General features: G+C 47.0%; 2 protein-coding genes across 5 annotated transcripts in view; one reads left to right on the top strand and one right to left on the bottom strand.

The window, feature by feature from the left end:
* ANKRD22 (ankyrin repeat domain 22) overlaps positions 1 to 1,160 on the bottom strand; it is a 117,021-nt gene extending 115,861 nt beyond the window's left edge. The window contains exon 1 of the mRNA XM_063961700.1: positions 1,053 to 1,160. Within this exon, the coding sequence (XP_063817770.1) occupies positions 1,053 to 1,096 (44 nt within the window). The 5' untranslated portion in view covers positions 1,097 to 1,160. The remainder of the gene's footprint in view (positions 1 to 1,052) is intronic.
* Positions 899 to 13,491, top strand: part of STAMBPL1 (STAM binding protein like 1) — a 217,025-nt gene continuing 204,432 nt past the window's right edge. Inside the window, exon 1 of one of the 4 annotated variants that reach the window (XM_063961699.1) lies at positions 899 to 917. Coding sequence is in view for 1 of the 4 variants with exons in the window: in XM_063961696.1 (XP_063817766.1) it covers positions 2,972 to 3,079 (108 nt within the window). In the remaining 3 variants the exon portion in view is untranslated. Of the gene's footprint in view, positions 918 to 2,259; positions 2,319 to 2,562; positions 3,080 to 13,491 lie in introns of those variants that run through there. The other 3 variants (XM_063961698.1, XM_063961696.1, XM_063961697.1) reach the window with 3 other exon arrangements.

Below are 13,491 nucleotides of genomic sequence, written 5' to 3'. Positions count from 1 at the left end.
GCATGATTTAAAACTACAGAACTAAATCAGAACCATGTTATGCAAAGCATACAGCTGTATCTCATGACCAGTATACAATGCAGAGACACATCACCTTGTGACCACTGTACACAAAATGTAGAGTTCTAGATTCTGGTTACCAATATTGTAAAACAACACTATTCTCCCTATAATCAGCACTGTCTGTTTTCCACTTGTTTATTTATCGGTATGCAAATAATAATATGTACTGTATGTTACAACATTTTTATAACCTATAGTATGTTACTTTTTTTTTTTAGAGCATAGTTATATATAATGAGGACAAATAAAATCATGAAAAAAACACACAAACAAAAGATGTAATTATATAAGCTGTCATGAACACTTAACACTTTAAGGGGGCCTACACACATGGTGCAATATTTCTTCCGATATGGACTATATAGTCCATATCGGAAAAAAATATATAGTGCATATCACACCATGTGGAAACTCCTTGCGATGCCAATGTGCGGTCCCGCGAGATCAGCATCGCAAGATAAAACAGACTGTGCAGGCTGCCCAACATTGACTATATCACTGGTGCCAGGCTCCAGACACATCATATAGTCAATGTTGGGCATTTCCTGCATAGCGTTGTGTGTACCTGGCATTACTGTAAGAGAAAAAGACTGTCAGTAAAAGATTTGCACTTGAATTCTCTAACTCAACTCTAGTCCTCATCTACCACCAACAGGTCATGTATTGGGGATCTCGTTAATCATTCACAGGTGAGTTGATCTATTTAGCTGGGTCAGTATTTAATTATCCCTACTGCTTCCACAGACATAAAGTCTCAAAACGGATATGGCTAATTAGATCAACACTGAAAAGGCTTACAGTCAACAGGTCGACCCCAAATGGTCGACATGGAACAAAAGGCCGACAGCAAAAAGGTAGACAGGTGAAAAAGTCGTCAGGGTCAAAAAGTCAACATGGAAAAAAAAGGGTGTTTTTTTTTTTTTTTTGCATTTTTGAGTGTTTGTATCTTTAACCACATGTGACCCAAATAAGTGTAACGCTTCGCTCACCATGCTTCAGGCAAGGTGCCTCGTTCTGCTACCACTGTGTTCATTACAGGATACTATTCCCAATCGTAGTCCACGTGGATTGTAAAGTATAAAAATGTTGAAAAAAAAAAATTACAAAAAGTTGTGATGACCAGGAGACGGATCTATTGGAATGCGAGACGGTCGGAGCTCAGAGACTCCGGCCGAACTCGTACGTTTTTTTAAAAGAAGCAAATGTTTACAAGGCAAAACCAACCTGGTTGGAAGGTATGTGCTAATAGCCAGTGCCTCTTGAACCATTTACCTCACCGTACATCCCTGCTATATAGGGCTTGTATGGGTTACCCGTTCACGCTGCCATGTAACCCAGGTAGCTCCTGTGTTAAACCCTGAAAGCTACCCGGATTGAAATGGCAGGTCACTTGACACAGGTTATTTTACAAGATCCCAATTACACCAAAACCCATCCCTGGTTGATATGGCAATAATCCGGGGCACAAGGTTTAAAAAGAGTTCCTATTCGCAGTCCTCAAGGCACCCTGACTGTCCAGGTTTTTTTTTATCCATGGCTTTGCTACAGAGGATTTAATCAAATTGACTGAGGTACTATTAAGTCTCCTGTAGCCAAGCATGGACTGTGGGGTGCCTTGAGGACCGCATGTGGGAACCTCTACTTTAATCCACTGAGGGAGTCAAAAAAACATATATAAATCCATACTTGCCTACTTTTGAAAAAGCATTTCAGGGAGACTGTGACAGTAACACCTATCAGCACGGGCGCGTACTGCTACATCGGAGAGGCGTGTCATGAAAATTACTTACATCCAAACATAAATGAGCCCCAAAGTTAGTATACTGTATACGCATATACTGTAAGTGCCATGAAAAACCTTATATAAAATGCATGTAGCCATAGGGTTCATTTGTGCCTTATAACCAATACATGGAAATGGCGCTGATGATCCCATTTGAATGTATATATCTCTGATTAATCCCACCCCCAAGAATGTAACAGTTACATAATGGGTGTATGGTGCAATCAGGGAGATTGTTACTATTTCAGGGAGTCTCCTGCAGAATGAGGGAGGGTAGGCAACAATGTTATCACTGTTTGGTGGTGGGGGCATGCAGATATTGTAGCTGTATTTCCTAAGGACCCCCATCTCACGCCTAAATGATCATAATACATATCACAGTATTTCATCACACAGACAATAAATAGCCCTAATATCCACACACCCAGCTTGCACACAAAAAAACGTTGTATGGAGCAGAATGAAAACCTGGGTGAGTGTGTGGGACCTAATCCCTCCCACAGCAATGCTCTGTATTTCCTAAATCCTGCCTCACACAGGTGCAGGTATACCCCCCAACATTGTGCATTACACCCCTCTGAGATACTGCTCTGGATCAGATCACCCTGCTGTATGTCTAAATGTGGGAGGTCATTATCAGATGTTACTTCTTCCAAGCTGACACTGAGCATGATGTGTTGGGAACAGATCAGGGTGATCACTGGGGCAGAGGAAGGGGAGCTGGGATTGTGTAGTACTGGGAGGAAGTGCTAGTAATTGTGTTCCTCATGGCTCTTATTAATAATGTCATACGAGGCCAGCAATAGGAGCAGCTGCAGACATGAGCTTCCTGTAGAGGCGGAGGCTTTCCTTCTCATGCTGCTCAGCAGTCACCATCCCCAGGTTGCAGGACTGAGCCCCAGCCACTCAGCCCTGTTTTCCCGCTGCCTCCTTTCTCCACCCCACTTCTTGTGTCCCTGCCTTGCCGCTGTGCAGATCCCTCTGCCTGTGCCTCCTGTATGGCAGAGCATTCTCTACCCTCACATCATTAAACCTGCTCATAAACACAACATCTGGTAAACAAGCAATGAACTAGGGGGCAGGAGAGAGGTGGGGATCTGCTCACAGCCAGGCTGCTGCCATTTGATGTTTTCCTGTAACAAAAAGCCAGGAGCTGCAGCCCTTTCCAGCAATGGCCAGCAATCCCAGAGGCTGATGACACGCACAGGCTGCACCGGGGACTTCCTCGCTAGTAAGTAGCTGGAGGATTTTCTCCTCTTTAGAGCAATCCATCCGGTTATTGCTAATCTGCTATGGTTTACCCAATTGCCGTCACCTCATTCGATACTGTGTTATCGGTGTCATTTAATAATGGGTGGGTGTGGAAGACGGACATCTGCTGCCGTGGGAACTCCGCAGAACATGTATATGACATTGTATACAGTATGGAGGTCGGGGTGTATGTCAGATCTCCTATGGGCAGTTACAGATGTGACTTTCTGCATTAGGAAGATCTGATCTCAGTGCTGAGTGGTGACATTGATAAAGTCATTAGTGAACTAGTTGTCCCTCTTGTGGTTTGTACTTGATATGTGCCCGGGTGATGGATAGTGTGTTTTCCAGGCAAGCAAGGGGCTCTCGTCACTTTCTGGCAAAAAAAAGGAAATTCTTCTTGTTGGCAGCATGGCATGGTGCGGGTTGTGGCGGGCATTCTAGCCTTGCTGGTTAATATGTATAATGACAAATGGGGGTATTTTTTTTTTAAAGCTTGTAGTAAGAAGAAGCACCAACCAATCGGTTCCGGTCTTTTCAAACACAGCCTGTAAAATGTAAGGTTGAAGCTGATTGGCTAGTACTTTATCTCTCTCCAAGCTTTGATATATACACTCCATAATCTTAATGAAATAGCGTGTGACCTTTTAGTACCTTACTGCCGTGCTCTGCCAAATTGTACTTTATGTACTTGGAATCCTCAGTAATATCTTTATGGGCAACCTGACACACTTCAGGGGTCGCAAGGGCGGCTATCTAACCTTCAAAGGGCTGCACATTGCCCTTAGGGTTGTATTTACTAAACAGCATTTTTACAAGGGCATGTACTTTACAAGGGCAATATATGGTATGTGCTGTATTACCTTACACAAACTGCTGCTTTAAATCCTGAAGCAAAACTGCTGAAACTAGGCGGTTTATAAAATCAATGTTTAGTAAATATGAAATTGGAGGTAGGTATAACATCACAGAAAGGGTAGTGGATAAGTGGAATAGCCTCCAGTCTGAGGGGGTATATTTACTAAGGAGTGAGGTTATTTTTTTTTTTTTTTTTTTTAGAAATGGAGTTGTTACCCAAAGCAACCAATCAGATTCCACTTACCATTTATCTAGTTGCTTCTAGAAGATAATAGATAGAATCTGATTCGTTGCTATGGGCAACTTCACTTCTAAAAAAAACACCTTAGTACATATACACCTAAGATAGTAGATCAATTTAAACATACTTGGGATAGGCATATGAATAGCCTTACAAAGGACAGGCTCAAATAGGGTTGTGATTACCTTAAGGATAAAAAAAGGGTTAGACTCGATGGGCCAAGTGACTATTATCTGCTGTCAAATTCCATGTTTCTATGTTAAATAAACCCATAAATCTCAGTAATAAGTTAGAACAATACATTTAATGAAAGAGACACCTGTCTGTAATAACATACAATATCAGTAGGTGTTTACGAGAGAGAAATTTGACAACAAAGTGGGAAGTAGCTGGGGGCTGCGGCAGGTGCAGGTGGGAAGGAGCTGGGGGCCGCGGCAGGCGCAGGTGGGAAGGAGCTGGGGGCCGCGGCAGGCGCAGGTGGGAAGGAGCTGGGGGCCGCGGCAGGCGCAGGTGGGAAGGAGCTGGGGGCCGCGGCAGGCGCAGGTGGGAAGGAGCTGGGGGCTGTGGCAGGCGCAGGTGGGAAGGAGCTGGGGGCCGCGGCAGGTGGGAAAGAGCTGGTGGCCACGGCAGGTGCAGGTGGGAAGTAGCTGGGGGCAGGTGCAGGTGGGAAGTAGCTGGGGCAGGTGCAGGTGGTAAGGTGCTGGGGGCCGCAGCAGGTGCAAGTGGGAAGTAGCTGGGGGCAGGTGCAGGCTCATCGCTGTTACAAACCCTGAAACTGACCTGTACAGAATGCATATAGTGGAAATTGATGCAGTTATTGTGAGAGTTGGGCTACAAACTATCATTGTGACTGAGACGACTGCTCATTAAATGGAAACAGCATGCCTATAGGGATCTGGTGAGCAGTCATGTGATAAACAGCACTTTCCACAGTATAAAATTCCGGATGCTACACATGATGGCATGAACTCCTAATATGTGGTGTATATGAAGGGGAGGGGAGGGGGGGGGGCTTGTTTCATGGTAAATGTGACGTACAATGTAATTGGCATATTGTACAGTATTATGTGATTTCAAACACCCAACTCTTTTCTGTAGACATCACTTTAGCCTTTTCTTAATATTGTTTTAGCCATAGTAATTGCTGGTTGTCCCTAATGTTCAAGCTTTGTGCTTGGAGTTTTCCTGTATTAACTGACTGCGCAGTGCAATTCCTCATACGCTGTCATGAATATTCTTTAGGTGGGTACACAGCGATATGGTAAATTATATCGCTCCTTTTCCCCCTCCTGAGCGAAGTGTGTATGCAGCCGACGACGAGCAATGCGCGTCCCCGCAGGTCGTTAACAACAACCCTCCTCCTTGCCCGTGCATGCAGTTCAATTTGGACTCATCGTCCAAAGCTGCGTACTCCGGCCGGCCGCGGTATGACGTCACTGTGTAATATCGCACAGTGTGTATGCCCGCCATCGGGCGGCATGGCCCGGGAGGGGAAACACTAGGCGATGTTGCTCACCGAGCACATCGCCTAGTGCACTGGTCTGCAGCTCTCCAGCTGCTGTGGAACTACACATCCCAACATTTTAGCATGCCTTAATAGCAAAACTGTGGCAGGGCATGCTGGGATGTATAGTTCTACAGCAGCTGGGGAGCTGCAGGTTGCAGACCCACAGCTTACACCCCTTTCACATCGCACTAAAAACCCGGTATCGACACGGCATATTGCCGTGTCGAAACGGGTCAGTGTGCGATGTGAAAGCTCCTTTTCAGAATTAGCGGGTCGCCTGACCTGGTAATTCAACCCGGTAATAAAGAAGGGTTATTACCGGGTTGATTACCGGGTCAGGCGCAGTGTGAATGGGAGCCGTTCCGATGCGACACGGCTCCCATTCACAGTATAGGCAGAGGCGGCGCAAGAGATGAGCTCATCTCCCAGCGCCGCCTCCACCCCCGCCCCTGCTGCTTCTGCGCCCTCCGCTGCTATGGCAACCGACCCGGTATATTGCCGGGTCGGAAAGCCAGCAACGGAGCGCAAATGCCGGATCCCACCCGGTAAGTACACGTTTCTCTTACCGGGTAGGATCCGGCATTTGCGATCTGAATGCAGCAGTAGTGTGTACCCACCTTTTAATTCTCTGGGCCTTCAAATGTAAAACCATAAAGTTTGGTGGAAATATGAGCAGCATTGTAGTGACTCAAGGTCTGTCTGCTCGCTAGTAGCTCACTTAAGCCGCGTACAGACCGCGCGATGCAGCTTTAGCCCGACATTGACTACTCAACTGGGCCAGAGCCTGGCCCCGCCGATATAGTCAATGTTGGGCTCCCTGCACAGTCAATTTTTACTTGCAAAGCCAATCCCGTGGGACCACACATTGGCATCGCAAGCTGTGTACACACGGTGCAATATGCACTAACTTTCCTAACGATTTTAACTATATAGTCAAAATGGGAAGGAAAGTTAAGTGCATATTGCACCGTGTGTACACACCTTAAGACTTACTCGCATTCTTAGCAATAATAGGACTGATGGATTATTGTAAAGTTTTCGCCAAGTATGGCTTAGGTTTGTTATACATGGAAATTGAGTTGTTAAGTCCAAATGCCGGGATCTGTGGTGGATTTAGGTTGTGTAGTTGTTTGGTTTGGTCCTGTCATCTGGATAGAGATGAGCTTTATGTTTCCTGTGACTGCAGAACTGTGATCACTGACTGTCGGGCTTCCTGCTGTGACAAATCGGATCACACCACAAGGATGCCATTTCTTGTTAAAGCTAACAGAATCGGAACTTCAGCTACTCAGCATGCACTAGTGGACAGTGCCCATTTCCCTTGGTGCTAGTGGTTTCCACTGGCTCTTACGGGAACTAAAACCAAAAGTAAATCCATAACAAATACCTCAGTGAGAGGGATCTATTCATTTATGTGAAGTGATAAGTGGGTGTTTATACTGATTGATATCAGTTCTGAAATGCCTGCCTTAGCTTCTGAGTGTCCCCGATTAATGCATTTGAAAACTGCTTTATATATAGCGCCATTTCTTGCAGCACTTGTTTAATCATTAAATCACAGACCGTGTTTAATCATTAACATCTGGACTTGCCGAGGTGGAGCTTAAAGGAACCCAGACACTAGGGTCAGTTCCTTGGAAGCCTATTAGCCCACCAGTTTGTTTATGGACTGTGGAAGTTAACCTTTTGATAACAGGGAGAACATACAAAATAACATAAATAGTGCCCTGGTCACAATTAAACCCATAATTCTAGTACTGGGAGACAGCAATGCTAACCACTGTGCCACTGAGTTTAGTGCATGTATGGCGTCCTTGACCTTTACAAGAAAGTTCACCTATATCAGAACTGGTCAGCTTATTGGTGATTGACATATGTATCATAGTTAACTTCAGTGATTGTTGGCACGTAGATTTGGAACATGTGCATGTGCAATTCTGAAGTGTTGTACGTCTTGGGGGAAGTGCCTCACTTTGTTAAATACAAACCAGATAATACACTGTTGTTGGGTCCCTTCTCATGGTTACTTCTATTAACCTATGTCGGCAGCTAGCATGTAAATCCACAAATGTGTAGTCTATACAGAAAAAATTTGTTACCTAGGAGACTGTGGAAGAAAAAACAATTTGTGTTCCCTAATGCACACTGAGTGAAAAAATAATAATACTACATAATAATCAGATAATACGGAGATCTTAGTTGCGTATATCTGCAGATATAGGGTTAAGACCCCAGGCCGATCGACAAGGCTTCTCCGTCACTGGGGGTCCCTAATACTAGGTATAGGTCCGGGATGCAGGACCCCATCACGTCTGCACACAAATTGTTTTTTTTCTTCCACAGAATTACCCCTCCCTTTTAGCACCTGAGTGAAATCACAATCTGATTGAGCAGCTCACCATCATATGTGCATTTTACCTAGGAGACTGCAAGGCGTCAGCTTCTTCTCTGTGTCTGAAGCAAAATGAAAGTATTAAGTATGGTTACTTTATGTGTTATGATGGGTTATGCAACAGCAAATTGAAAAGTTAGGGGTGTATTCTGTACAATATATAACTAGCAGTGTGGGTAGGGGGTGGGCGAGGGAGGGATGTAGGGGATTATGGGGCTAATTCAGGTTGGATCGCAAATTGCGATCCAACCGGAATTATTACAATCACCCCGTGGTCGCATGCGCAGCGCCCGTCTAGCGCATGTGTCCGCACTTTCTGCGGGGTGCGCAGAAAATTTGATCGTCTCAGCCTGTCAATCAGGCAGAGGCGGTCGCGGGGCAGGGGTGGCAACGCTCTGTTTCCAGGGTGGAGACAGAGCGTTGAGGGGGAGGTGCTGCGGCGGGGTCGTGATCGTGGCAGCTGCATGATATCACATGCAGCTGCCGTGATGGGGAAAATGGCGGAGGGCCTCTTGCCGGCGCGGGTATCACTAATTTCATCGATGAAGCAGAAATTGCAATGCGATCACCATTTCTGCTTTATCAAGGAGGGGGAGTGGGGGTGGGGGTGGCGGTCAGCATGCTGGGCAGCCTTGCCCTGCGATGGGCGGCCCCCAGCATGCTAGCAAAAGGTAGAAATGGCCATTGTGGACTGACCATCGATGGTACATAAATTATCTATGCCACTATGCTAAGCCTTCGTTGGTTTGCACCACTCGATGGCTACCACTGGAATGTGCTGGCTGGGCCGCGGACCAATTAAAAAAAATATGGGGCAGAGCTTAGCAGTGTTGGGGTTTGGAGCTATGCTCCGTGTCCTGACACCTTGCAAGAAAATAAAATAAAACATATTTGTTTAAGCTGTGCTATCGATGGAGGGAAACCATCTGGTTCTCTCCCATCGATGGCAAAAGCATTCGACATCGGTCACAAACCAAAGATGATTATGAATCATCGATGGTCGATGGCCATCCCTAGCAAAAGGATTGCAAATTCTGATAATTAGCAGAATTTGCAATCCTTACTGAATTAGGCCCTATATGTGCATCATGTGGCTGTCAATAGGCTTCCTGTTTATTTTCCTTAATATGCCAGTCACAACTGGGACCAGTGGTGTCTGAGGGAAATTGATAGTGATGGTACTGCTGCTGTTCCCTTATGTGCATTTAATTCCGATAAATGAGGTACTGTCCTGTTAATTGCACTAGGGCTTGCACTCTTGTTGATGCCTTATGTGAGCTTGAACTGAATTTTCAGAATACTTCCAGCTGTCTTGCTTACCAAGGATATGATTCACAAACCTAATACCCCTTTCACATCTCCAATGCTGGATCCCATCCGCGAACTGGAAACGGGTCCTTCACGGGTGGGATCCGGCATGGGAGCCTCTGCGCTGGCTTCCCATAGCTGCGGGGGGCAGAGCTGGCAGCGGGGACGGGGTGGAGGCAGCGTTTGGAGATTGAGCTCATCTCCACGCCACCTCTCCATATGTAGTAAACGGGTCCCAGGTCGCATCGACACGAGAACCCGTTTACACTGCCACTGACCCGGTATTCAAGCCGGGAATAACCCATCTTATTTCACATTGCACAGTGATCCATGTCGACCTGGCAATATCGGATTATTTTTGCGATTATGAAAGGGGTATAAGTAACATCTATGAAAAGAAGTCCGTTAGTGAAAGGGGCTAGGTAAATATTTGTATATACATTTCTCTAACGTCCTAAGTGGATGCTGGGGACTCCGTAAGGACCATGGGGATTAGCGGCTCCGCAGGAGACTGGGCACAACTACAAAGAAAGCTTTAGACTACTGGTGTGCACTGGCTCCTCCCACTAAGACCCTCCTCCAGACCTCAGTTAGATTCTTGTGCCCGGCCGAGCTGGATGCACACTAGGGGCTCTCCTGAGCACCTAGAAAGAAAGTATATTTAGGTTTTTTATTTTCAGTGAGATCTGCTGGCAACAGACTCACTGCAGCGAGGGACTAAGGGGAGAAGAAGCGAACCTACCTAACAGGTGGTAGTTTGGGCTTCTTAGGCTACTGGACACCATTAGCTCCAGAGGGATCGACCGCAGGACCCGGCCTTGGTGTTCGTTCCCGGAGCCGCGCCGCCGTCCCCCTTACAGAGCCAGAAGCACGAAGAAGACTTCAGTCTTCACCAAGGTAGCGCATAGCACTGCAGCTGTGCGCCATTGCTCCTCATGTACACCTCATACTTCGGTCACTGATGGGTGCAGGGCGCTGGGGGGGGGGCGCCCTGAGGGCAATAGATAACACCTTGGCTGGCAAAATATGCATCATATATAGTCCCAGGGGCTATATAGATGCAAAATTACCCCTGCCAGTATAACAGAAAAAGCGGGAGAAAGTCAGCCGAAAAGGGGGCGGGGCTTCTCCCTCAGCACACTGGCGCCATTTTTCCTTCACAGTTCCGCTGGAAGGAAGCTCCCTGGCTCTCCCCTGCAGTCTGAGAAAACTACAGAAGGGTAAAAAAGAGAAGGGGGGCACTAAATTTAGGCGCAGTATAGATATATATATGTAATATATAAAAAAAAAAAAAAAAAAAAAAAAAGCAGCTATAGGGAAAACACTCATTGATAGTGGGATCCCAGTGTTATATAGCGCTCTGGTGTGTGCTGGCATACTCTCTCTCTGTCTCTCCAAAGGGCTTTGTGGGGTCCTGTCCTCTGTCAGAGCATTCCCTGTGTGTTTGCGGTGTGTCGGTACGGCTGTGTCGACATGTTTGATGAGGAGGCTTATGTGGAGGCGGAGCAGATGCCTGTAAATGTGATGTCACCCCCTGCGGGGTCGACACCTGAGTGGATGGTGCTGTGGAAGGAATTACGTGATAGTGTCGACTCCTTACATAAAAGGTTTGACGACATACCTAATGTGGGACAGCCGGCTTCTCAGCCTGTGCCTGCCCAGGCGTCTCAAAAACCATCAGGGGCTCTAAAACGCCCGCTACCTCAGATGGTTGACACAGATGTCGACACGGATACTGACTCCAGTGTCGACGACGATGAGACTAATGTAACTTCCAGTAGGGCCACACGTTACATGATTGAGGCAATGAAAAATGTGTTACACATTTCTGATGTTACCCCCGGTACCACAAAAAAGGGTATAATGTTTGGAGAGAAAAAACTACCAGTAGCTTTTCCTCCATCTGAAGAGTTAAATGAAGTGTGTGAAGAAGCATGGGCTTCCCCTGATAAAAAGATGGTAATTTCTAAGAGGTTACTAATGGCGTACCCTTTCCCGCCAGAGGATAGGTCACGCTGGGAAACATCCCCTAGGGTGGATAAGGCGCTCACACGCTTGTCGAAGAAGGTGGCACTACTGTCTCCGGATACGGCCGCCCTGAAGGAATCTGCTGATAGAAAGCAGGAGGCTATCCTGAAATCTATATATACACACACAGGTGTGATACTGAGACCGGCTATAGCTTCAGCCTGGATGTGCAGCGCTGCTGCTGCGTGGTTAGATTCCCTGTCAGAAAATATAGATACCCTAGATAGGGACACTATTTTGCTGAACGTAGAGCATATAAAAGACGCACTTTTATACATGAGGGATGCACAGAGGGATATTTGCCGGCTGGCATCCAAAATTAGTGCAATGTCCATTTCTGCCAGGAGAGGGTTATGGACTCGGCAGTGGACAGGTGATGCAGATTCCAAACGACACATGGAAGTTCTGCCTTATAAGGGTGAGGAATTGTTCGGGGATGGTCTCTCGGACCTCGTTTCCACAGCAACAGCTGGGAAGTCTACATTTTTGCCCCATGTTCCCTCACAACCAAAGAAAGCACCGTATTATCAGGTACAGTCCTTTCGGCCCAATAGGGGCAAGCGGGTTAAAGGCGCGTCCTTTCTGCCCAGAGGCAGAGGTAGAGGGAAAAAGCTGCAGCATACAGCCAGTTCCCAGGAGCAAAAGTCCTCCCCCGCTTCCTCTAAGTCCACAGCATGACGCTGGGGCTCCACAGGCAGAGCCAGGTACGGTGGGGGCCCGTCTCAAGCATTTCAGCAAGCAGTGGGCTCGCTCACGGGTGGATCCCTGGATCCTTCAAATAGTATCTCAGGGGTACAAACTGGAATTCGAGACGTCTCCCCTCCGCCGTTTCCTCAAATCTGCCTTGCCAACCACTCCCTCAGGCAGGGAGGCAGTGTTACAGGCAATTCAAAAGCTGTATTCACAACAAGTGATAGTAAAGGTGCCCCTACTTCAACAAGGAAGGGGTTACTATTCCACAATGTTTGTGGTACCGAAACCGGACGGTTCGGTGAGACCCATTTTAAATTTGAAATCCTTGAACACATATATAAAAAAATTCAAGTTCAAGATGGAATCGCTCAGGGCGGTTATTGCGAGCCTGGACGAGGGAGATTACATGGTATCGCTGGACATCAAGGATGCTTACCTACATGTCCCCATTTACCATCCTCACCAGGAGTACCTCAGGTTTGTGGTACAAGATTGTCATTACCAATTCCAGACGTTGCTGTTCGGTCTCTCCACGGCTCCGAGGGTCTTTACCAAGGTAATGGCGGAAATGATGATACTCCTTCGAAGGAAGGGAGTTTTAATTATCCCGTACTTGGATGATCTCCTGATAAAGGCGAGGTCCAGAGAACAGTTATTGGTAGGGGTAGCACTATCTCGGGAAGTGCTGCAACAGCACTGCTGGATTCTAAACATTCCAAACTCACAGCTGGTCCCTACGACACGCCTGCTGTTCCTAGGGATGGTTCTGGACACAGAACAGAGAAAAGTGTTTCTCCCGGAGGAGAAGGCCAAGGAGCTGTCATCTCTAGTCAGAGGCCTCCTGAAACCAAAACAGGTGTCGGTGCATCACTGCACGCGGATCCTGGGAAAAATGGTAGCTTCCTACGAAGCGATTCCATTCGGCAAGTTTCATGCAAGAACCTTTCAGTGGGACCTGTTGGACAAGTGGTCCGGATCGCATCTTCAGATGCATCGTCTGATAACCCTGTCTCCAAGGACAAGGGTGTCTCTGCTGTGGTGGCTGCAGAGTGCTCATCTTCAAGAGGGCCGCATATTCGGCATACAGGACTGGGTCCTGGTGACCACGGATGCCAGCCTTCGAGGCTGGGGAGCAGTCACACAGGGAAGACACTTCCAAGGACTATGGACAAGTCAGGAGACTTCCCTGCACATAAATATTCTGGAACTAAGGGCCATTTACAATGCCCTAAGTCAGGCAAAACCCCTGCTTCAAAACCAGCCGGTACTGATCCAGTCAGACAACATCACGGCAGTCGCCCATGTAAATCGACAGGGCGGCACGAGAAGCAGGACGGCGATGGCAGAAGCCACAAGGATTCTCCGAT

Source organism: Pseudophryne corroboree, chromosome 3 (genome assembly GCF_028390025.1).
Source record: "Pseudophryne corroboree isolate aPseCor3 chromosome 3, aPseCor3.hap2, whole genome shotgun sequence".
Taxonomy (NCBI): domain Eukaryota; kingdom Metazoa; phylum Chordata; class Amphibia; order Anura; family Myobatrachidae; genus Pseudophryne; species Pseudophryne corroboree.
The sequence above is the reverse complement of the archived record's forward strand: the minus strand, read 5'-3'. Positions and strand labels throughout refer to the sequence as shown.